Source organism: Spermophilus citellus (assembly GCF_964194105.1).
Source record: "Spermophilus citellus genome assembly, chromosome: 16".
Classification (NCBI taxonomy): Eukaryota; Metazoa; Chordata; class Mammalia; order Rodentia; family Sciuridae; genus Spermophilus; species Spermophilus citellus.
In genome coordinates this window covers 10,966,495-10,992,793 of record NC_138196.1, presented here as the reverse complement: position 1 = coordinate 10,992,793, position 26,299 = coordinate 10,966,495, and the positions used below count along the sequence as shown (strand labels likewise).

Sequence of the window (26,299 nt, the reverse complement as noted above, 5' to 3'; positions counted from 1 at the left end):
AATTCTGAAACATATTGAGATCATAAAGGTTAAGTTCATATTGGCTGCAGGTAAAATAAAGATCACAAGTATATCTTATACAAGTCTCAAATAGAACTGAGGGCCACAATACAGATTGGGCCAAAACAATCTTAAACTTATAATTTGGAAAAATTGGGGATTTTCACCCTCTACTGTAGTTTTTTCCTATGAATAACAAAATCACATGCTACTTAAACAACATGTATTTTATTTTTATAATATCTGCATAATATATATGACAAATTTACTCCAATTCCTTCACTAATACACATTTATAATAAGGAAGTGTGGTATACCTGAATGCTTCTAATTCCTTTAGATGCTTATGCTGTGTCTTGAGTGTTGTTTCAAGTTCCGATTCCGTTTGCACAAGTTCATTTTTTAGTTCAGCAACTACCATTTTTTCTGAACTCAGGTGTTCTTGAAGTTCACTTGCTTTGTCTTTCATATTGCTGAGCTCCACTTGCATCTCCAGAATTTGAGACTGCTTCTGCTGCACAGTATATTCCAAAAGTTCTAAAGAAAAAATGATCAATATTTATAATTTAACCTAGTAACTCCTATTTGGTTTATAAATATTTTATTGATAAGGACTGATTTGTAGCATAGGAGATAACTGCAAAGCAATCATGAAAGGATTACAGTCCCCAAAGTTTAATACAAATAAACTTTATGCATGTTTTCCTCATAGTGGTAGTGGCCAAGATTTCAGAAGTATTTATGAAAATAATAAAAGTTTAACAACAGGGGCTGGGGTTGTGGCTCAGTGGTAGAGTGCTTGCCTAGCATGCATGAGGCACTGGGTTTTATCCTCAGCACCACGTAAATGTAAAAACAAAGATATTGTGTCCACCTAAAACTAAAATATATAAAAAAATTTAAAAAAAACAATTTCTTTATTTATTAATTTTAGTTGTAGATGGACACAATACTTTTATTTATTTATTTTTATGTGGTACTGGGGATTGAACCCAGTGCCTCACACAGTTAGCCACAACCCCAGCCCTCCAAGAACTTTTGAAAATCGCACATAGTACTTGTAGGAGTCATTCATGTATCTATGACTATAATGGTTGCTTCTTTTGTTCAGCCTCTCTTTGCAGACAGTCCTTAGGAACTTTACTTTTATAATTGTTCCAGAAATGGAAGTCCAAACTCCAGTTGAGATCTTGTTTTTTTCAATAAAAACGAACCAAAACCTCCATAATACACATTTGTTACAATGAAAACAAACTCAAGAATTTAAATCTCGGCCAGGTGTGTGGTGAAAGCCTGTAATCCTAGTGGTGCAGGAGGATCATGAGTTCAAAGCCAGCCTCAGGAATGGTGAGGTGCTAAGCAACTCAGTGAGACTCTGTCTTTACATAAAATATAAAAGAGGGCTCAGTGGTTGAGTTCAGTCCCCGAACTAAAATCTTATACATGTTAAATAAGAACAGGTTACAAAATATGCATCAGGATCCTGTTTTTATGACAAAAAATATACTTATGTACATATGGACATTGAAAAGGTCTGTAGACATATTTACTTGGGTGTTAAATAGTCATTATTTTAGGATTTATGTGACTCAAGATGTGATTTTTACTCTCTTGTTTTTCTATCCCACCATAAATATGTAACACTACATATTTAATAAGAAAATTTTTTACTTAAAATTCTAGCAAAGTTCATCAATAGACATTACAATTAGTAAGAATGATATTACAAGGAGGACATAACATTGACTTTAGATGATAATCATGTTAATTTAGCTTTTAAAACTATTTCTTAGGGGTAGAGGTTAATAATTTACACATATAAACATGAATCTACAGAGATAAGACTTCAATAGCATTCTATATAAACAATATTAATTACCTTTAAAACTTTTCAATTAAGCCTTTGTCTACAGGGATATGTTTAATTTAACTTATTATACCTGTTTTCTCTGAAGAATTTTAACATGATTCAGCTTTTCAATGACAAATTTTGAGCTTGTGTTGTGATTTTAAAGTCTGCAAAAGCACAGGTGTTTCTATCATCACTACATGAAACAGTTACTAAAGATGCATGTGTCCTCAATAGATACGATAAGAATTTAATAACGATTTCCATTTATAGTTAAATTAAATAGACTTTTATCAGAAAGTGGGGAAAAGATCCAAGCAAGCGTATCACAAAAACAATAATCCAAATAGTTGATAATCATATGAAAAAGCACTAAGCCACCTGAATAATTAAAATCAATTAAAACTACAATTATGTACTGCACACCAAACGGATTGGAAAGTTGGCAAAGTTGTATATAACATAACTCTCACATACTGCTAGTGCATGCACAAATTGACAAAACTACTTTTTAAAAAAATATTTATTTTTTAGTTGTAGTTGGGCACAATATCTTTATTTTATTTATTTTTATGTGGTGCTGAGGATCAAACCCAGGGCCTCCAATGTGCTAGGTGAGCACTCTACCTGTGAGCCACAACCGCAGCCCCTAACAAAACTACTCTTTAAAATAGTTTGGTTTTCTCTAATAAATTTAAAGATATGAATCCTATGACCCAGCAATTTCATTCCTAGAAAGACATAAGCACAACTGCATTAGAAACACTTTGCAACAGTGTCCACAGCAGCATTGACTCTAATAGCTAAAAAGCAGAAACAATCCAAATCTAATCAACCACAGAATGAAATATTATATAAGTTGTAGAATATCCAAACAAGAGAATTCTATATGGTAACAAAAATGAACTATAGATAAATGCAGTAAGTTGGTATAATTCAGGAAGGTGACAGAAGCAAGACATAAAATATACAGATAAAGTTCAAAAATAGAAAAACTAACATATATGATTTTGGAATATATAAATTAGTAATAAAACTAAAGAAAAATCAGGATAACCTCTAAGTTACTAAAGAGGGGGCGGCTTTAGGATGTGGGCAATGTTCTACTTCTTAACATGAGCAATGTCTCCTCCACAGACATTCATATAATAATGTTATACTGGGGCTGGAGTTGTGGCTCAGCAGTAGAGTGCTCGCCTAGCATGTGCGAGGCCCTGGGTTCAATCCTCAGCACCACATAAAAATAAATAAATTTTAAAAAAGGTATTAAGTCCAACTACAACTAAAAAATAAATATTAAAAAAAATTTTAAAAAATAATTTCATACTGAAGAGTTGAATTGTTCACTTTTCTGTATGTTGTTATAGTTAAATTTTTAAAAAGAGGGATTAAAAAAGAAATGGCTACTTTCATTATGGATTTCCTTTTCCTTTAGGTAGTTATCCTCTAGTATGTAAACACCTTTCTTAATGTACAGCTTTAAGAGAGTTCAACATCTCTAGCAATTAGAGAAATGCAAATCAAAACTACTCTAAGATTTCATCTTACTCCTGTCAGAATGGCAATCAATCATCAAGAATACAGGCAACAACAAATGTTGGCGAGGATGTGGTGGAAAAGGCATACACTCATACATTGCTGGAGGGACTACAAATTGGTGCAACCACTATAGAAAGCAGTATGGAGATTCCTCAGAAAACTGGGAATGGAACAACCCTTTGACCCAGCTACCCCATTCCTTGGTTTATATACCCAAAGGACTTAAAATCAGCACACTATAGTGGTGCAGCTGTATCAATGTTTATAGCAGCTCAATTCACAATAGCTTATCTATGGAACCAACCTAGGTGTCAATCAACAGATGAATGGATAAAGAAAATGTGGTATATATACTCAATGGAATATTACTCAGAGCTTTAAAGAAGAGTGAAATTATGGCATTTGCCAGAAAATGGTTGGAGTAGGAGAATATCATGGTAAGCAAAATAAGCCAATCCCATAAAACTAAAGGCCAAATGTTTTCTCTAATTTGTGAATGCTAATTCACAATAAGGTGGGGGTTAGTAGGAAAGAATAGGGTTACCTTAGATTAGGTAGAGGGAAGTGATGGGAGAAGAGGGGAGGAAATTTGGGGATAGGAAAGATAGTAGAATGAAACAGATATTATTACTGTATGTATATATGTGACTACATGACCAATATGATTCTTCAACATGTATACTCAGAAAAATGAGAAATTATATCCCATCTATGCATGATATATCAAAGTGCATAAATGAATTCTACTGTCATGTATAACTAATTAAAACAAACAAACAAACAAAAAGAGACCATGAAATTAATTTGTTTAACTTGGTCAAGGTAAGGCTACTGTATTTAAAATTAGATACAGTTGTTTAAAACCAATTTGACAATCCTCTAGCCACTACAGTAATCAATATAATTAATGTTATGAAAATGAGAAATCAATACACTAAAAGGAAATGTTTTAACTGAGTAATAATAATGTAAAGTGAAATATTTACACCCATTTGTGTAATTATATGAGTCTGTTTTGTAACATACCTAGGTTTGGTTTATCATTTTCTTGTTCTCTTTTCAAGGTCATTTTCTTGTCATTAATTTGAGCACGTAGTACTTCAATTTCAGATAATAAGCTTCTTCTGTCTATTTTTTGGAGATATTCCATAGCTGCTTGATATTCAATACCCTTTTTGTAACAAAGGAAAAGAAAAAATCAAGTGAAGAGAGTTGTAAAGATAATAAAATTAACAACCAGAAGTCTGAAGAATAAATGAACCACACATGCTAAAGTTTTTTTTCTTTTAAAAATTTCATTATTTTTCTTGTCTAAAATGTGGGAAGATTTCTTGCAGATAGATGCTTCTTTACCTCTAAATACTGTAGTGTATTTCCTAAAAATAAGAGCATTCTTTTACATAACTGCAGTACAATGATCAAAAGAGTAATTAACTTATCATAATATTATCTGGTATAGAGAGTTTATTCAAATTTTGCCAAAAGTTCTTTAAGAAAAAAAAAGTGATTCATTCCTTTGTCTTTTGTGATCTTAAATTTTTTAAAGAGTACAGACAGGTTATTTTGTTACATGTCCATTAATTTAAAAAAACTTTTTTGGACTAATGTAAGTCAAACTACTTGAGGGGTTCAGCCAGCTTTCCCCAATAATAGCTTATATAATCAGAGCACATTATCAAAACTAAGAAACTGACATGGATAAAATTCTATTTAAACTATAGGTTTTAATAAAATTTCATTTGTTTACATGTACTCATTTTTTCTCTTGGCATACAGTACTATGAAATTTCATCACTTGAACAGGTTCATATATATATATACCACAATAAGGGTACAAATTATTTCAATCACCACGGAGACTACTCTGTAGTCCTACCCTCTCTCCTAATCCTAACCTCTGGCAACTACTGATATGTTCTCTATCACTATAATTTTGTCATTTTTAGAAGTTACATAACACACAGGAAGTTTAGGGTATTGATTGTTCCTTTTTTAATTGGTGAATAGTATTTCATTGTATGAATATATCACAGTTTCTCCATCCATTCACTTACTGGAAGACATCTGGGTTGTTTCAAGTATTTGATTATTACAAAGAAAATTACTGTGAACATTCATAAATAGGTTCATAAATAGACACAAGTTTTCATTTCTGTTGATTAAATATCTACAAGTGTGACTGCTACGCTGTGTAACAGATGTACGTTTACCTTTACAAGACACTGCCAGATTTAGTTTCCAGAGTAGCAGTCCTACTTTACACTGCTTACCAGCAATGTATGTGACATGCAGTTTCTCTCCCTCTTTACCAGCACTTGGTGGAGTCACTATTTTTTATTGTGCTCAGTCTAATAGATGCATGGTGGCCTCAGTTGGTTGTGGTCTCATATTTCCCCAAGTGGATTCTGATTATGCATTTCATAGAAGTACAACAAATTAATTCCTTCGTATTAGGAAGTACTCGATGTCTTTCTTTCCTCATTACTGGTAATATTGATTCTGATCATTTGGGTGGGGTTTGCAAGGTTTCTCCAGTGTAAAGTTACTGTTTTTCCTTTTGTAGTTAAAAATGCTCTTTTAGGAATTTTACTTTTCTTATCAACTTTTTCACATTAGTTTTAGCATCCACTGTTGATTATTGCTGAATTGATCGTTACTATATTGTTGAATAAAGTATGATCTTATAATTCCTTTGTTCCTTCTACATTTAATAGCTGGCATTAAACTGTGATAATATATATCCATCTATATGAGCTCATGAATTCTTATTTTACTCTTAACTTTAAAATCTGTCACTTTCATTTTGTTTGATCTTTTAATTTTCTAACTTTGGCCAGTGAGGGAACCTTCAACAGGCTTCTGTGACCTTCTGTCATATTCCCTTATTTCTTTGAATAATTCTTTACATGCTGGCAAAATGAGGGATTCCAGGTTTACCTTATTGTCTTCCTACTCTATTCTTGGAATCACCAGATTCAAAAGGATTCCTAATTCTTTTTAATGGATAATATATTTTAAAAAATCAAGTCCTGGGTACTAAGTATTGTGAGAAGATTTTTAAAAATTTTGTTTTAGTTGTAGATGGACACAAAACCTTTAACTTTTTGTTTTTTAAAGAGAGAGTGAGAGAGGGGGGAGAGAGAGAGAGAGAGAAAGAATTTTTAATATTTATTTTTTAGTTCTCGGCGGACACAACATCTTTGTTTGTATGTGGTGCTGAGGATCGAACCCGGGCTGCACACATGCCAGGCGAGCGCGCTACCGCTTGAGCCACATCCCCAGCCCAAAAACCTTTAATTAATTAATTTATTTATATGTGGTGCTAAGGATCTAATCCATCAATATACACTGAGTTGCAACCCCAGCCCTGTGAGAAGATTTTTAACTACTGATTTGATTCTGTTGTAGGTCTTTTCAGGTATTTTATTTCTTCCTGCATGAATTTTGATAAGTGATTTTTTAAAAATTTCACCTCATTTTTTTATTTTTATAAATAAAATAATTTATTATATTTTGTTATTTTATTTGTTGCATGTTTAATTATGATCTCATCTTCATTTATAACATTTAAAAATCATAATGAATTCTCCAGAAAAGATTTTCTTATTAGCATTTTCAAGGAACCAATTTTTAATGTTTTACCCTCTATATTGTACTGGTTATACTTTATTATAGTTAATCCTCATTATTAATGGATCCTGTGTTTTCAGATTTGTCTACTTGATAAAAAGTTTTTGTAACCCTCAAATCAATACTTGTATTGCTTTGTCAGACATAGTTAGAGTAGTAAAAAATTTAAATTTCCTCATGCACATGTTCCTGGCTGAGTTAAACAAGGGCATACTCTACCTTTGTATTTTAGCTCTCATATTGTACACAAATGTCCTGTTTAGTAACTTGTTTTTCCATATTGTGCTTTTTATTTGTGATTTCATGGTTTTAAATGGCCCACAAGTGAAGGGCTTGGTGTTCCTAAGTGCAAGAAATCTGTGATGTGCTTTAAGGAGAAAATTGTGTTAGATAAGCTTCTGTATGATTGCTCTTTGCCGTGTTAAACATTAATGAATAATATACAACACAGAAAGTATTTTTTTTCTTTTTTTAATGGTACTGAGTACTGAGCCCAGGGCCAAGAGTATGCTAGGCAAGCATTCTACCACTGAGATACATCTCTTCTCCCCTCCCCATATAAGATTTCTTTAAACACAACCACACAGAAAATAAGATCATGTATTGACTGGTTGGTGAAAATATTGTGATTGAGGCTTGCAGTAATCTATTCCTGTATTTCCCACAGGAGCAATGACTCCTTGTAGGTTTATAAAATATAACTACTGCAAATAATGAGAAGTGACTGTATCTTATTCCTTCTCTTTTCTTTAGGTTTTACTGCTCTTTTTAACTTTCCACGTTTGAGGACTATCTCATTAATTTTAAGTTTTTCTTACTTTCTAATATAAGACAAAAGGTAATGTTCTTCTCCTTAATACTCCTAGTGGCCCCTGTTAAAAATGCTAATCTTCATACTTAAATTAAGACTCTAAAACAAATCAGCAACTGATTTTCTTATTACTATTAAAAATAGTATTCTTTAAAATAAAATTTTGTTTTGATACCTGTTCTTGTATTCGCTGTTCCAAACACTTTAATAATCCAACTGCATCTTTAGTACCTAGAGCTGTCAGTTCAGTCTGAAATGCAGCTAGCAAAACATTGCGCTCCTTTAAGAAAACATGTTGGAGAGCAAGTAGAAATTCCCCTCGCCAGTCCGGGAGGCTCTCATGAGATTGAGAATTATCATAAACCTAGCAGAGTACAAATAACAAAAGTTAGGTTTCAAATAAGCATGTTTTTAAAACATTCCACTAACCAAAATAGGTATTTAAAAGAACGTATGTATTTTCAGTCTCAAAAATACATACAATAATTTATGTGAAAATTCATATAAAAAAGAATTTAATTTACAAAGTTCATTATTGTCATTAAAAATAACAATGCTACATAGAATATAATATTATTTGGGTACCTCAGATTCCCTTTGCACTTGTATTTTGGTAATTAAATCCTTAAGAGATGAGATGATCTTAAGGTAAGCTCTTCTCTCTTCTAGCCAAAATTCTGAAACCTGTTGAATAGAATGATCTTCTCCATCACCACATGGTGACTCAGTAAGAGAAAGCACCTGCATGCCCTCATTATGAACAGCTCTCAGTAATCCCTAGAAACCAAAATCCAAAAGCCAAAGTTATGACCACTCCTCCAAATACTGAAAAAATGAGAGCTACAAAGAAAAATAAATATTAAGCAATATAGCATTATGAAGCAAAATAGATTTAGAAAAGCAACTGCAGAAAAGAAACTCCAGGCACCTTTACTAAATGCCTTCTTCCTGTGGAGAGCTAAGTCAATTGCAATAGATGGTCTATGATTTCCATAGCTTTCATCTCTTAAGTTCCTTCAGTTTCATCTCTTAAGTTCCTTCAGATTTAATGATTAGCCACTGATTTGACCAAAAGAAATACTGTGAGAAAAACTTCCATTCCTTGAGACTGCTTTTATAATTTTGGCAAACAAAAACACCAATAATAAAAATTATTTTTTTAAATCTTCATAACATAATTATTTAATATATTGTATTTTATTATCTGTGGAATATGGGAATAAAATGAAATAGATTCTCATGGATTTTTTTTTCTTTTAAGTCATTTATTTTAGCCTGTTTTCATTTGAAGCATGAGGTGAGTGCTACTCTTTGCTTCTATTTGATGGGTAGACTGTACTAGACTTTGTTTGAGCAACCAGGGATGCTACTTCCAACATCCTTTTTCCTCAATATCTAGTTAACAGAGAATTGACAAAAAGATCTGGTCACTCACTAATCCTGGAAGAAAGGAGGGTGTGGAGGGCAGCATATTTTCTCCCTCTCTCTCTCCCTTCCTTCAATCTTTCTTGCTATACAAGTTTTTTCAGAGATCCAGTATATAACTTTAAATAAACTACAATGTTCAACATAGAAATTATACAGGCTAAGTTTATTAAAATATATACCTTTATTTTCTTTGGAAATGATTCTGTTAAATTTTCACCTTCTTCTCCTCGTCCTTCTGATGCTGTGTCAAATCCCTGATTTTGTGTAAGATAAACTCCCTGACTCCAGTCTGATCCAGAATCTAAAATAAAGAAAACAATCATTTGTTGTTAAACAAACAAACAAACAAAAATAAAAAAAAACATACCCTCTCCAAACAAAAATAACACGTTTTAATCAAATACTATAAACATTCCAGAATTTTATATAACTTACCACTGGAATATATTTCTCTAGTTTGGTAAGCATTAGAATACGTTAATTCAGGTATCAAGGATCCCTAATTAGAAAAAAGAAACAACATACATAAATATTTTTGTTTTAATAAAAACAGAACCCAAGGAACTATTTTGCTGTTATAATGCTGTAAAAAGAAAAAAAAAGGAAAGAAAAAGAAAAAAACTCAATCTAAGCATACTTGAAATGAAACTATCTATGATTTATAACAAGTCTATAATTTTTTCCTTATGGATTTTACCATAGTAAGAAGAGATAGTTATTATTTAAGAACCATAACAAGTTGCAAATTTACATAAGAACTCTATTATCTAATACAATGGGGAAATTTAAATTCTAATAGTATAAAGAAGAGATATTTCCCAAATTTCTTTTAAAATTTTTGCTTAAAAACAGATTGTTGACAACAGTGGAAACTCCCCCCACATGACAACAACAAAATAAATACCTCTTTAGGTCTCAGACACTGTATCACTGCCTTCAATGTACCACACTCCTCTGTCAGTAACTCAACAGCAACATAATGTTCCCTCTTTAAAGTTTCAGTTTCTGAAATATGCCTGGATTCCATATCCAAAATTTCAGCGGCATGAAGTTCTTGTATGTGTTCAATTATTTCAGTAAATTGCCTAATTATTTCAGAGACTTTTTCTGAGGAACAGCTAGTCTGTATATCAATTTGAATTCCTGCGTTTTTAACAAGAATTTGTGGAGTCTGGTTGCTCATGTTGACCTTGAGTATTTGGTCCGTTTGGGATGCAGTGTTTTTACCTACTTCAATAGGAAGTGGCTCTAAGCAGATGTTTCTGTTTGTTGGTACTTCAGACTTATCCTCTTTTATTAAGAAGTGGGATAATTTCTTTTTTTCCTCATCAAGTTGATTCTTAACTTGGCTTAAATCTCTCTGAAGAGATGCCATATTTGTCTCTTTTACCTGAAACACAGATAAATTAAGTTGAAAATCTTGCACATCAAATGAAGAACTTACAGTGGAGAGGGAAAGAGTATAATTTCATTTATATGTTCACTTGCCTCAGAATAATAGGAAAAACACTTTGGAAACTGTAATACATATATACTTTCGCATGTATGTATGGTCACAGGTTACTACAAAATTGAAATAATTTTATTAGCCTTTACTTTTGTTTCTCAAGGGATTTAAGTTCTCTTTAACAGCAGTTTTTCACTTCCTTTACTAAAAGACTAGAGATTAAAAGCATTCTTCTAATATAAAGATTCCTAGCAAAACAAGCAAGGATATGATGAATAGATTTATAACAATGGAATTTTTCAAAAAGACTTGTAAATTTAGTTTAAGTTATGGCTCTGGACTTGTTTCTATGGGACATTTTGAAAGGGAATTAAGATGGGTAGAAATGAATGAATTAGGAGTTATGTTACTTGTCTTACCAAAAGCTCTTTTTGAAGTTTTTCTGTCCTTTCTTTGAAAGTGGCAAGTTCTTCTTTGGTAGCCACCAACTCAATTCTAAGAGCCTCAAGTTCTTCAAAAAATCCACTTTCTCCACTGGCATTTATTAACTCAGTAGTTGTCTGGATAACAGTAGAAAACATAAGAAATACACCATTTTTTTTAAAAAAAAAAAGCTAAGTTCAAAGCATTTACACATTCTAATGAAGCTTTTCCAAGACTGACTGCCTAGGGGTTTTAGTGATAAATGCTCTTTCAACAAATAGTGAAACATTTTAAGAACTATCATTTTGTATTCTTAAGGAAATAAGATTTTCTGGGAATGAAAAACAAATCATGCCATATATATATATATATATATATATATATATATATATATATATATATATATATATATATAAAAAACATTTATAAATTATTGATAAAAGTATTCTTTGTGCCACTCAAAAGTTTCATATTTATATTACTTTCCTCAAAAGATATGAGCTCAAAGATAATTATTATAAGTTATACCTAAAAAGTTATATTAATATTTTAATAATTATTACCTACAGTAATATGCAATTCCAATGAGCTAGGAAGAAGAAGTATAGTGAATGAAATTATTATCCTTTGCCAATATAAATTAAGTAGACATAAAATCCCAATGTATCAATTAATCTTCTGGGGCAGGTAAGACTGAACTTCTGGTACTTGAAATTGTAAGTTTATTAAGTGAGGGAACTTGAAGGAAAAAAGTCTTTGTCATGTCTGTCATACACTAAGAAATAACTGCAATTTCTGACCTTGTAAGTAGACTTAGGTCAGTTACAAATTTTTCCTAAGAATAAAATCTATTATGAGGCATAAAATTTGCCAAGCTAATAACTTGTTACTCATATTAATTCAATATGAATATATTTTGATATTTTTATAATTGTATCTCACCTACGTAACTTTCACAGATTTTATGCCAAAATTGTTTTTGCAAAATTGTGGTATGACCATTTTATGAAGCTCTCCCCCAACCAAAAAAAAAAAAATTGTGCTGGTATTAATTAAAAATCATCTATTAATAAACTGTCTTCGGTGCAAGATTAGAATGTATAGAATACTCATGAATATACATTATTGTGGTGGTGATGATTATGGGGTGCACTATGGTACTTAAAAGAGATGATGACATAACATACTTAGTAGAGGTACATTAAGGGGGAAAATATCCACAGAAATTCTAGAGGACATTTGCTAAATTTAATGTTTCCATATTTATTTGAACTATTCTAATTAATGACAACCCTGATTGAATAAAGATGTTTGAAGATCACAAAATATAATTTGGGCCCATTATTCTAGTGATAATAAAATGACCCTATAGTGTTAAATTTAATCTGGTCTCTATACCTTGAGTTTCTGTGTAAGAAATGTTACTTGTCTGCAATGTAACTTGGTAGGAAATCAAATGAACAGAGTATAATCAACTACTAAGTCTCAGCCAATGATAGTAGGCAACTATGTTTCAGCCAATCATAGGCAATCAACCAATCAAATCACATCCAAACAAGGTCTAGCCATGACCAATCAAGCAATTTCTGAATTTTATTTGTGAGTTCTGCCTCTAAATACCACCCACTGTTGCACAGTGAAACTGTTTGAATCTCTTCTGGTTCTGAGTGTTGCACAATGCATGTAGCACTTTTTGCTCAAACAAATTCTTTAGTTTGTCTAAAGTTCTTTAAGAACAGTATGATTTTTTTAAATAAAATCCCATTATGTATAAATTGGTAGGTGTCAGCAGAACTGTTTGACTTAGTAAATTACCAATCAGCTTAATAAGCAAAGGAAAAAAAAAGAGTTTCTTAGGGTATTTTATGTGAAAAACTCAAATATAAAACTAACCTTGAGAACAAAATCTCCGTGAGGGCTTCTTTTCCTTTCTTTTCCTTCAAGTTTTTTCTTACTGTCCTCCAATAACTTCTGCAGTTCTATCTGCTTCTTTTCTTTTTCCAAAGCATTTTTCTCTGCAGTTTCTACTTGTTCTTTTTTTGAAATCAAAGTAGTATGCATTTCAATCACTTGTCTTTCTAAGTCTGATATTCTCAAGGTTAATGCAGACATATCTGACTCCATCTTGTTTTCTGTTATTTGATTTAAATTCTGCATATTTTCCTTTTCAAGTTCTGATGAATCTACTCCTTTATCTTGATAGAATTTCACATATTCCTGAACTGCCTCAAGTTGGACTTGACTTACAAGAGCAGCAGCTACTTTCTCCTCAAGTACTTTCTGTAGGTTTACGATCTTCTTCTGAAGCATTTCTGTTTCAGATTGGCCTTGTTCTTTTATGTCTTCTATCTGTTTATAACACTGGATAAGTTCTAAGTCCTTTGCGCTAACAGAGCTCTCAAGCTGTAGCAGTTTCATTTCCAAATTTCTGGAAACTTTGGTGCTTTCTTCAAAAGATCTGAGATACATCTTGTTCTCAGGGGGTTTAAGAACATCTTCAATATGGATTACTTCCAGTTCGGGTTGGTCTTTGCTGATATCATCTATAGTCATGCTAACACTTTCATCTGGTATACTTTGGATTTTTTCCTTAGGGTCATGTTCTCTCTTCAAGTTGACTAATTCTTGTGTTAGCTGATCCATTTTAAAATTGGTTTCTTTAAGTACATTTTTTGTGAAGGCCATTTCTTCATTAGTGATTTCTACTTGCTGTTCCAAAGCCAGCTTTTCAGCTATAACCTTTTCTAACTGATGTTTCAAGCTGTCCTCTTGTTCTGAGGGGGAACTGGTATCCACCAACATATTCTGTTCAATATATGACAATTCCTCCTGAAGTTTTTCAATCACTTCATTGAGCTTGTCTGTTTCTTCTTCTCTATTTTTCTTCAAACGTTCTTGATCACTCTTCAGACATTCTATTTGGGCTTCAAGATCCCTTATCAGTTCATTTTTTTCTTCAAAATCCTATTAGTTAATGAAAAAGGGAAACACAGAAAAGTATGTATTCATATTTTAAAATTTTGTTTTATTTTAGGGTAAAAACTTAAAGATGATCAGGCACAAAAGCTGTATGCTTGTCAGACACATTATGTTACAATAATAGACCAACAATATAGACCAACACCTCCCTTATCACATCAAACAAAGACCTTATTTAGAACATCATTCTGGAAGTTCTATTAAACATAAGTGGCTTATGCTTTTAGTATTTGATTCTCTATTAGGAAAATGTCAACATTAGTACATTTTATTGGAAAGGATAAAATACTGAATTAAGTCTATAACAGATGGCATCCAAAGCTAATTACTCTATTTAACTATATTAGATTTCAGATAATAACCAATTTTAAATGAGTATACCTTGTTATCTGTTGTAAGTCTAATTTGTTGATGAACGTCTCTAATTTGCTCATTTTGATCAATTTCTACCTCTTTTTCCTGTATTATTTGAGCAAATTTCCCAAATAGCATATGCTGGTCATGAGTAGAGATAGCCTCAGGATCCTTCATGGCAAATCTCAATTTCTCCATTTCATCCTAGTGACAAAAATAACCATCATAGTTGGATGTATTCATGACATGGCATTTTTCACAACATTGTTTCAATTAAGTCTTATAAAAAATACATTTCCTACAATGTACAAGTAAAAAAAATTAGACATAATGTAGATCAATAATTCTTGAAATATTTTCATAAAAGATCTCAAAAATTTAATTATGAACAGAAAATAAGTTCCATGCAAATCTATTTGCTTGCTAGTGTTCTTCGAGTGAGTATTATTTAGATCTGGACTTAGTAAATGTTTATTATAACTACATAGGAGCAAAACTTATTATCTCTTTATGGAAAAAAAATTTTCTAAAATAGTTACCTTGAATAATTTATTTTCTTGTTCAAGTTCCTGTAGACGGGTAGTGGATTCCTTTTTCTGTATTTCCAATTGCATATGTAGTTGCTGAACTTCTTCATTTTTATTTTCAAGCTCATCTCTAAATTGCTCTAGTTGTTCTTCTAAGTTTGTTATCTTTAATATCAAAATTATGAAAAGTAAAGAAAAAAAAAACTTTACACAGATGTTTGTCAAGATAGAATTAAGAATGTTGGGGCTGGGGCTGTAGCTCAGTGGTAGAGCGCCTGCTGTGCACATGTGAGGCACTGGGTTCGATCCTCAGTACCACATAAAAATAAAGATATTGTGTCCAACTACAACTAAAAAAAAATTTTAAAAAAAGAATGTTGTATTTGCTTTACAAAGTACATATGCTTAATTCATAAGAATAAAGGAAAGTGGTTTTCTAAGCCAGCCATACCTGTATGGTTCCTAGACATGCTCACACTGCACATTCTTTTTTTTTTTGTTTTTTGGTTTGTTTATTTTGTTTTTGATTTGGCACTGGGGACTGAACCCAAGGGAGCTTTATCATGGAACCACATCCCCAGCCCTTTTTTTCATTTTATAGTTTTTAGATAGAGTCATGCTAAGTAAGTTGCTTAGGGTCTTGCTAAGTTGCTGAGGATGGCCTCAAACTTGCAATCTTCCTGCCTCAGACTTCTGAGTTGTGGGATTATAGGTGTGTGCCACCGTGCCTGTCACACTGCACATTCTTAAACCATCTTGCCCAATTAGAAGACACCTTAAAGAAGGACACCAGGAAACATTTTCTACCATAAGCAGAAAGAGTCACAGAAAGGAGCAGTCCACATGCTAACTCTTATGTTAAATTCAGTTAAAATTAAGTTAGTTGCTATTGAAAAGCTTAGAAAAATTGTAGAATTAATTCAGTTATTCTAGTATCAAATAAAACTAACTTAATATAGTCCCACAAATATCTAATTATAATCCATTGAATGCCCTGGCTGCTTTGTGGTTTGATTAAGCAGATGGAAGCAGAGATACACAATAAGGTCAAGAGATCCTTAGGTCTGAATTGCAGAGTAAGTTAACAAAATAATTTTAGTAGAAAATCAGAGAGCTCTTACTTATAGGAAAACAGAAATTTAATTTTTGAAGATAGATTATTAGTAATAAAAGTAAAATAATCCTCTTTGATGGTTATCCAAAAAAAAAATGAACCTGATGACGAATATTAAGAGCTAATTATTGCTTTATTTAAAAAAAATGGGTTTGAGGACATTAGCAATCACTTTAGCTCACTGCTTCACAGCTACTTAATATTTAATAAATGAATTTATAAACATATATTTACTTGATGATCAAAAATGTTGCATTAACAGCAACCTAAGATGCAGAAGCAGTGTTTAGTAGTAACTGGCTCAGAGCCAACTTTAAATCATTTAGTGCCTTAAAGTTGAAAAGGGGCATATCTTGCTTATATACTGATACATCACATAATTAGAATCATTCTAGCACAGGCAAGGCAAGGCCTTAAAAATCAGCCTAAAAAAAGAAATCAGCAGGGAAAAAAAAATCAGCCTAATATTTCTTAAACAGAAATGGTATCAATACTAAATAATGGCTATTATTTATAGAGAATTACTGCTAGGCATGGGTACAAAGTACTTTATATATTGTTATTTTTTAAAAAGCCTGTAACAACCTTAGGAGCTCTATTCTATGATTAACCCCATTTCAGAACTGAGAAAGGGAGTTACAGCAAGGAGTAACTTGTCCTGAGGTCACATGTCAACTATGTGGTGAAACCACCTTTTGAACCTGGGGAGTTCCAGTCCTAAACTATAATTTATCCTGTTTCTAATAACTAATGTCTAAGACCTCTACTTAAAATTTTTTTGTAACACTGATATTGAACTCTGTAGACACTAAAATACATTTAGTGGTTGTACATATATAATTTCCAGGTTAGTTTATTGAAAATTGTGATGACTGTATCTTCTTCAAAGTTATATGACAGTATTTACACCTATTCTCTTCTATAACAAATTTTAATGACAAGGTATTATAAAATCAACATACACATATTTATTTAAGTAAAATTGCTGCCCCACCTCACATGACCTTTTTTTTTCCTTGTAATATCACTTAGTAGTCGAATTCTTAGCTCTATGTCTTAAAAGCCCTGCTACTCAAAGTGTAGTCTGGAGCAGCAGAATAGGCATCATGTGAGAGCACGTTTGATGCACAGAATCTTGTGCTGCACTCAAGAGCTGCATTTTGGAAGCTGAGGTTGTGGCTCAGTGGTAGAGCGCTTGCCTAGCATGCGTGAGGCACAGGGTTTGATCTTCAGCACCACATTAAAAAAAAAAAAAGGTATTTAGTTTCTCTACAACTAAAAATTTAAAAAAAAGATAAAAAAAAGACCTGCACTTTAACAAGATCCCCAGCTGATTCATATGCAGAGAAGGACTGGTTTAAAGTACTAACATTTTTTTATTTTAAGTAGCTGAACTTTAGACATCACATCAGACTTTAGTTTCTCCAAATGACACTATGGAACATTCTTGTTATTCAAGCAGACTCTAGTTTCAGGCTGTCTTATAACAACACCCAAACCAGAACATTAGAAAGGTTTAAACTTGTTTTACTTATCTACCAATTGATATCTAGACTATTTGGATGACACTGATTTGTACCTATTTGAGTCTTATTTTATTTTGTGTTTTTTTTTTCTCTTAAAAAAAAAGTATAGGGGCTGGGGTTGTGGCTCAGTGGTAGAGCATTTGCCTGGCATGTGTGAGCCACTGTGTTCAATTCTCAGCACCACATATAATCAAAAAATAAAATAAAGGTCCATCAACAACTTAAAAAAATGTTAAAAAACTTATATATGTTCCACTAATTAGATAGCATATTCCTTGAAGTCTGGTGTTGATTTCACAACTGAACAAAAGTGCTCTACATTCAGAAACAGCTTAATAATAAATGTTGAATGACAGTCTTTAACATTTTTCACTAACAAGCAAAATATATTCAGTGTTCTGGCATCATAGCATCATAGGGTTCCAGAATCAGTTCTTTCTGTCTGTACTAAGTACTAACCTCTCTTAAGGATCAGGTCACACATTGGCAAATTAGGAGATTTTAGAACAGAATCTATTCCCAGGGAGAGTGTTAAGGGTTAATGGGACAAGGCATTTAATATACTTTCTAGCCCTCAGCCCTCAGCAAAGTTAACTATTATTTACTATTGCTATCTGTAAACTAGAGCTCATTAGTTCTACAGAGAGCTAAAACTTACTGATCCTTTTCTCAAAATAACTATTGTCTCCACAATATTTCCTTCTCCTATAAGAAGCTGTTTTCTTCTTTTTATTCATCCCACATTTCTAAATAGTCTAATGAACTTTCAAAAAATGTTTTATACAAATCTAGGTTTTAGGAGTATTTGAACGTCTCAACTATAATGATACATAAAGATATCTTTATGTTTATACTCAATAGGATATCTGAAAACATTTGCCTAGTTTTCAGGATAGAATGCTTAAGTTATTTTCATTAAAAGACATATGCTTTAATTCTACATTCATACCTCTCATTATTCAGTTATAGGTAAGGGAGTGAGTTCTGATAGAATACTCATTATAGTTATTTAAAGCAAGTAAATGAAGGTCAGCTGTTATTTTAATTTGTATATATTCACTCAACATCTTTGGCTCTGGGTCTCTATCTGCAAAAACTGAAAGTCAGTTAACAGATGCTCTCTCTATGGTTTCTTATAGTTCTGTACTACTAGTACTATAATCCTGAGTAAAAGGTAGATGTTTATTAGAAACTTAATTCAGGAAATTAAGGTGTTAGTAGATATATATTACATTCAAATGATAATAAAAATAATAGGGCATGGTGGCACATGAATGTAGTTCCAGCTACTCAGGAAGCTGATGTGAGAGGATTGCTTGAACCCTGTAATTTGGAGTTTATAGTCAGCCTGGCACTATACTTAATGGCTTCCATCTCAAAATACAAAAACAAAAACAAAAAAAACCTGTGTGTGTGTGTGTGTGTGTGTGTGTGTGTGTGTGTGTGTGTGTGTGTGTATGTATAGAATTAGGGCTAAGGAAATAACTCAGTGATGGAATGCTTGTGTGAGGCCCTTTGAGCCCCAGAACACACACACAAATGAAGAGAAACAACTAGTAAGCTACATCAAGTATCCTTAATCAACTACCACTACTTTTAGATCCAGTTGTGAAGGTTCATTTTTTGGGAGAGGAGATTATTCAGTATTTAAGATAAATCATTAAGTATTAATTCCTTTCAAATATACAGAAATAGTTACACACAAAAAAAATGTGCTCACTGCTTCCATGAAAACTCCAAACTTAATAAACAAGAACTTCTCAGATGTTACATAAAAATGGGAAAACGATCCTTCTCATGGATCATTTCAACTATAGTAATTTCTATGGATTCCTTTTTTCTTCTTTGAACTACAAATTCACTGAACCGTCATTTTAGCTGATGTCTAAATTAGTTTTGTAAACAGATTTCCATGTACTTATTACCAAATACTTCTACAATATTTAAGCAAAATAAGTAATTGTTAAAATAAATTTAAATGTTCTGAGAAAAATTCTATGGAAAGAGACAAAAACATAATTAAAAACATCTTAAACATTTAAAATTATTTATTACTATACAATGTTGAGTATTATATGTTTTAGGAAAACTACTAGTAGACAAAGAAAGTTAAAATTACTATAGCTCTAAAGGTAAATTTTCTTTTCTTGTTCTCACAGGGGTATTATTATGTTGCCTAGGCTGACCTTAACCTCCTTGGCTCAAGTGATTCATTCTCCTGCCTCAGAGTCCTGAGAAGCAGGGACTACAGGCATGCACCACCATGCCTAATTGGATCCTTCTCTTTAAGAAGGAGGGAGAAGGGCAACACAGGATAACTTTATAGTTACTTTCTTGTTATTATTATTTTGTGGTGCTGCAGATTCAAACCCACATTGAGCTAAATTCCCATTCCTAGTTCATTATTAATCTTTTAAGCACAAGCTTCATATGTTGTAAAACAATACTATCAATTCTCAGGGAAAAGTTTAAAAAGAAAAAGGAAAGCAAGCAAACCCAAATTCACAGTAGAGAGGAGCAAAAACTCAATGCCCATAGCACGAACAGGAGAAAAGAGATGCTGCCTTTTGTCCTAACTACTACATTTCTCCACTGTCCTCTTCATTCAGCCCGTACCTGCTAAATTATCCTTTCTCCCTCTCTAAATTTCTTCTTGCTTCAAAGTGCTCACACTAGTTATCCTCTCAACCTGGAATAAACTTCCTTCATAAGCTTATCAGTTCACATGTTTATTGTCTTGAAGATCAATTTAGGCACTGAATTGAGAAAGTCTATACTTTGGTTTTAGACCACAAACTTCATTTTGTTCAAATGATATTTTCAAGGTAACTGATTTTAAAATAACTCAAAACATATTTTGTCATTTAAAAATAAAGTGGTAGAGCGCTTGCCTAGTATGTGTGAGGCACTGGGTTCAATCCTCAGAACCATGTAAGTAAATAAAACAAAAGATATTTGCCCATCTACATCTAATACACACACACACACACACACACACACGAAAGAAAAAAAAAAGTCCTTACCTCTTTCTCTTTTCTGTCGATAGCATCTCGCTCAGCTTGCAGTTGCACTTCTAGAGACAATTCTGCTTTAGCTTCTAAGGCTCCAAATTGTTTCTGGTCCGCTACCTTTAAATATATAAGAATGTTCTCAAATTTTCAGACATTAAATACTGATTATTCAGAGTGTGTGTGTGTGTGTGTTTGTGTTTCCTTTTGGATAAGTAGCAATTCTCTCTGACCAGTTAGGAGGACAAACTCTACATTAGTGAATATCAAAAAGTTACTGTCAGTCTTGAATACATTCATAGAGTCAAACAGGAACTTTTGACACTTAAAATGCATTTCTCAGATAAAAATGAAGGCTCTTTCCCATCTGCCCCCACCCTCAAGCTTTCTTATTCAAGCTCTGATGTTTGTGTATCAAACTTTTCTTCATTAAAACACTTAATAAAGTTAACTCAAAATGTCACACCTTTTGAAAATTGTCTGTGCTAACAAGTAAGGCTTGTTCCAGTTCTCTCACTCTGAACTCTAGCTTTTCAATTTCTTCATTCCTCTCTTGTACATCTCTCTGAAGCTGTTCTTTTGATAGAAGCAGCTCACTGCACTTGTCTGTTTTTTCTTTTAGATCATTTGTTAACTGTTCAACCTGAAAATATAATAAACAAAAAAAAAATCTAAAAATTTGAAATGTTCATAACTTTTAATTCATCTCAAAAATCATTTTTTTCAAAAAACATTTTGAAATGCTATATTAATTTCATTTTTTATAAGGATAGCAACTATTATCTCAAACAAAGGTTGATAGTTCCCAAGTTGATAAGAACTAGGCAGCACTAGTAAACAACAAATATTGCTTTTGCTCAACCCTTTTTAGAAAAATTTCTTTCTCTTAAGACTAAGACTTTAGCTAGGAAGAGGGAAAAACCACATTTTGAATAATGTTGAATTATCTAGTAATGGTACAATCATACTAAGACCTATGACCTTAAAGATGGCAAATTTGTAGAGTACTTACTGACTTGCTCTCAGAATGTGAAGTAAGATAACCTGAAAAAAAATCTTTCATGAATTATTTTTTGATAATAGTTATTTACAAAGCACTTTCAATCTATACATTGCACCATCCCAGAATAGAGATGAGGATGGGTGGTAAGAGAGAGCTGTACATTTAGTGTCTTAATAGTTTCTCCTGCATCCAAAATAAATGATGACACATCCCAGAACTTATCCCTGAAGACTGATATGCAAGTGCCTTCAATTCAGTGGCTCTGGGATAGAAGAATACAGGAAGGATTAATAAGATAATTTATGAAATTAGTTCTGATCAAGAGGGAGAGGAAGTTCCTAAAAAGATAAGTGATGGTAAGAAATAAAAGAATACTGCCTTTATTCAGTGAAATACTTGGAGGCAATTATACAAAATGACAATCATTATTCAGAACATTAAAAAATGCAAGCTTAATTATAATTACAGGATTAAATTTTAACAGTAATAAAGCTACTGAGAATAATAGGTTGACTAAGTTTTGGATTAAGTTCATAAGAAAAGGCTATAAAACAGGTACAATGAAATGGCATATTATAATGTTTTCACAGTTGGAATTTTTGGGTCTTCAGAAAAACAGAAGCTGGGATTAGTTCTGGCAGGGTAAGCAGAGAACAAATGGGTCACAATGTTCCTGAGGAAACTCAAACATACCTTAAAGTTTCATGAATGAGATAGGTCAAATTTCAAATATTTTTTAAAAAATTATATAGTAGAAAATGGCAGTCAAAGTTCTAGATCTTGAATTATCTTTTGAGTTTCAATGAATAAGTCACTGTTTTTCAAAAGCTAAAAATACATTTGTTAGAAATAAAATGACTACAAACAAGGGGAATGATGACTTTTCTGCTATTCTAGCAGATTTAAAATTTCATTACAATGAACTTATAGGCATTTTATACTTCATTGAGGTACTTTTAAGAGAAATGAATCAAGTAAACTTCTTAGAAATTGTAGATAATTTTCAGCAATAAAATTATTTTCAGAAATAATAGTAGTTGAATTTAAGTGTTAACTAAGGGCCACACTAATACTGCTATGCAGTGGGAGCTATTACTGTCTTTATTTTAGAAATGAATAAATAGATTTAAAAGGTTAAGTAGCTTAGTTACTGTCACACATCTACTACATAGCATAGCCATGATCCACACTGGGATTGCCTTATCTCAAGCACAATCTCTTTATAACCAGGATAAGCCATCTTTAGAAATATATATAAGTGATATACGTATAAATATGTATAATATTTCCCATGTAGCATTTGTTTAATAAATGTAGAGTTTTCTGTATGAGGAAAATGGACAGTGGGAGTGACAGAGTAGAAGCAGGGAGACTGGTCAGGAGGCTACCTCACACATATAGGCAAATAATAATGACAACTAAGACACAGGGAAATGAATAAAGCTGAAAAAGAATAAAAAGATATAGTATAAATCTGATCCATTAATGGTTTGGGATCAGGGCTGAGAAGGAGTGGGACTGAGGAAGAATTCTAGAACTTAGCAAAGATGATTTAGAAGGCACAACATTTATTGAGATGAAGAAGGAATAATTTTATTCTTGTCTTTTTGATAAAGGCTATTCAGGAACCAAGAATATGATCCCTGGATATGTTAAAAATGAGACATCTACGTGGAGACGGAGTAGGCAGTTGAAAATTCAAGTACAGAGTTCAACAGAGATGTTAGGAATAAAGGAACATCTGTGGGGCAATTTACAGATGACTGGGAAGAAAATGTAAAAACAGAAGAACGAGGACTCTAAGACTAAGTCATGAGGTACCCCTCATTTATTTTGGGTAGGCAGAAGACAAATAAATACTGGAGGAGAGAGACCACACTCTACAGTAGGTGTGTCACAGCAGTCAAGAGAAGGCGATACTTATAGAAGACTGTAATGAGTGTCTCTAAATGGTTGAGTAGTATTAAAGACAGAGAGGTGATTACTAGATACAGCCAAGAGGCTTTGGGTAACCTTCATAGGAACAGTTTAAATATACTAAGGGGTATAAAATTCCAAGAAAAAGATGTTGGAAACTTCATTGTAGTGGACTGTAAAAGAGAAGAGAAAGGGAAATAATTAGTAAAGAGTGACTACAGAGAATTATCAGTTTAGTTGGGATGGGAGTAGAGAACTAGGCAGAGAAGTTTATTTAATACTAGAAAATATATAAAGATGGAAATAATTCCAAATTTAAGTACAACATTTTTATGTTTTGTTTTTTGTTTTTGATGGTGCTGGCATCAAATCCAGGACTTCAGGTATGCTAGGCAAGTGTTCTACCATGAACTATAACCCCTAGTCCAATATAAACATTTTTTAGGGTTAATGACCTCCTCACATTTAAGTAACATTCAATGTCCTGATTTTTAAGATTTATACCTTATTCACTTTTAAGTTTTTCATAATGTAACTCTTACTTCACACTCAAGATACAAATAGGCAATACCAATAAAATTCTTACCTCTCTAGTTTGATGTTCACCAACAGGCTGGATTCGAGGCACAACCTTAAGTTGTTGTTCTAACTTCTGTATTTCTTGTTGGAACACATCTCTCTCATGTTCTCTGTCAATGGCTTGCTCCTGAAATTGAACAATAATAAAAACAATAGTAATTGAAGAAACAATATTTATTAAACCGATTATCTCTCTTTAGTTATAGGTTAAGTTTGTTTGAAAAGAAAGGACTGATGACCATGGAATCACAAAGATTCAAAAATATTTTTGGTATGACACATTACCTATTTGGGTTCTTCCACAAAATTTAAATACTTAAAATTTATTTGAAGTACATTTGTTTTCATTTAGGTAATGTTAAACTCAGAATGAAATAATTCTCCTCCATCAATGAATGTACTTGTACAATGGAGAAATTACACTGCTAACTCAGTCATTAAGCAAATAAACAAACTGTCTGGTAAATCGATTTCTTATAATCTTAAGTTTTATACCTAAAATTATAAATAGTATAAGACTCTAATTCTCTGATATGTGAAGAGAAAATCTGGCTTATAAGAAATCTTAAAGAAGAATATCCATGTGAAATTAAAGATTTAACATCTTTTTGGAAGAGAGCAATGGAAGCTTGGCAACTATTCCAGTCCAAGTGCCACACTGTTGTTACCTGTGTTCACACCTTTTGAGGTGGACACAATGGTAGACAATTAGCTCTTGGAATTCTTACCTGCTTTGACTACTGATTAAATGAGAGACTAGTAGAAGATTAACTATGAATTTTGGAACATTAACTAGTAGGGCTTATTCACAAGCTAGTGGCACAAGTTTTGTTGTTGTTTAGGTTTTTTTTTTTTTTTTTTTTTTTTTTTTTTTTTGGTGCTGGTGATTCAACCTAGGGCCGGCCTCATTTCATTCATGCTAAACAGTACTCTACCACTGAGCTACATTCCCTGCCCTAGTTTTACTATTTTCATTTTGATTGTTACATAATAAATTATTGGAATACTCTCTCCATTGGTGGAATACACACATAAGCAAAAATATTAAGAGTCCCTATAATTTAAAGTTAAAATAATATAGAACAGTATCACATAGTATTCTACTGAGAAAAATCAATATCAAATTGCAAATACTTACATCTAAAAATTTTCTCATTTTTTCTAATTGCTTTTCCAGTGCTTGGTTTTGCTGTCTTAAATCCATTACTTCAGCATTTTTTTCTTGTTCCATCTCTATAAACCAACTGACTTGCTCTTCAACATCTATTTCCAAAGCTTTCATTTGTTTTTGAAGTTCATCATGTATTTTCTCAGCCTGACACTGCAATTCTAGCTTTTCCTTCATTAATTTTTCTGTCTCATGTAGTAATTCTGTTTATAAATGCAAAAGCATTCAGAGTTAATTATAATTAATGGTGCTTCCAGTAAATTTTACCTTCATGAAATAAAGGCTGAGAAATATTTTAAGTCCATATTAAAAAGTAAATATTCTCTTATAGAAATAACAAAATATCTTACTGCTACACATACATAAACTAGTATTATTAAAATTATGCAGAATTAACAAAAAGAAAGTCCCGTCACAAAAACACCATTTTTGTAAAAACATAGCAAATGACAAAAAAGCCACTTTTCACTATTAAGAATAGAACAAAATTGAATGAAATTTAAGCATAGAAAAAGAACATTTTTATTTACCTCACACAAAAATTAATTCATTCCAAACCCATAAATCACTTTCATATGTATACATAATATACACAAAAAATCACTGTAAATCTTTAAACAAGCAAGGAAGAGTTGTAGAAGAAGAAATATGACTAGACCCAGAATTTCCTGTTATTCTTACTCCTTATTAGATCCATATTACTAAGTTGTTTTTGCATGCTCACATGTATGTGCATCAAGGGAAAACTGACACGTGAGAGGCAGTGTGGTTAGCACTAAAAACAGACTATGTCTTCAAATCCTAGCTTGCCTCTTTTGTTTTACATGATATTCAATATGATGATCCTTGGTTTCCTTATATGTAAAATGGGAACTATATCATTGCCAATCTCTTACAGCAAATTTGGAATCAAATGAGTTAAAATATGTAAAACAATAACTGTAGTATAGTAAGCACTATTGTGTTAGTATCATTATTAATATAATAATAAAGTATA

General features: G+C 32.1%; 1 protein-coding gene across 1 annotated transcript in view; it reads right to left on the bottom strand.

Moving 5' to 3' along the window:
- The window catches only part of LOC308635085 (A-kinase anchor protein 9-like), a 106,513-nt gene that overhangs the window by 12,033 nt on the left and 68,181 nt on the right, over positions 1-26,299 (bottom strand). The window contains exons 22-36 of the mRNA XM_081269340.1: positions 25,273-25,505; positions 24,142-24,261; positions 21,102-21,278; positions 20,651-20,755; positions 15,000-15,152; positions 14,488-14,664; positions 13,021-14,091; positions 11,124-11,264; positions 10,162-10,647; positions 9,693-9,756; positions 9,437-9,558; positions 8,415-8,606; positions 8,005-8,193; positions 4,415-4,559; positions 318-537 (exon numbers count right to left, since the gene is read on the bottom strand). Coding sequence (XP_081125466.1) covers positions 318-537; positions 4,415-4,559; positions 8,005-8,193; positions 8,415-8,606; positions 9,437-9,558; positions 9,693-9,756; positions 10,162-10,647; positions 11,124-11,264; positions 13,021-14,091; positions 14,488-14,664; positions 15,000-15,152; positions 20,651-20,755; positions 21,102-21,278; positions 24,142-24,261; positions 25,273-25,505 — 3,595 coding nt within the window. The remainder of the gene's footprint in view (positions 1-317; positions 538-4,414; positions 4,560-8,004; positions 8,194-8,414; positions 8,607-9,436; positions 9,559-9,692; positions 9,757-10,161; positions 10,648-11,123; positions 11,265-13,020; positions 14,092-14,487; positions 14,665-14,999; positions 15,153-20,650; positions 20,756-21,101; positions 21,279-24,141; positions 24,262-25,272; positions 25,506-26,299) is intronic.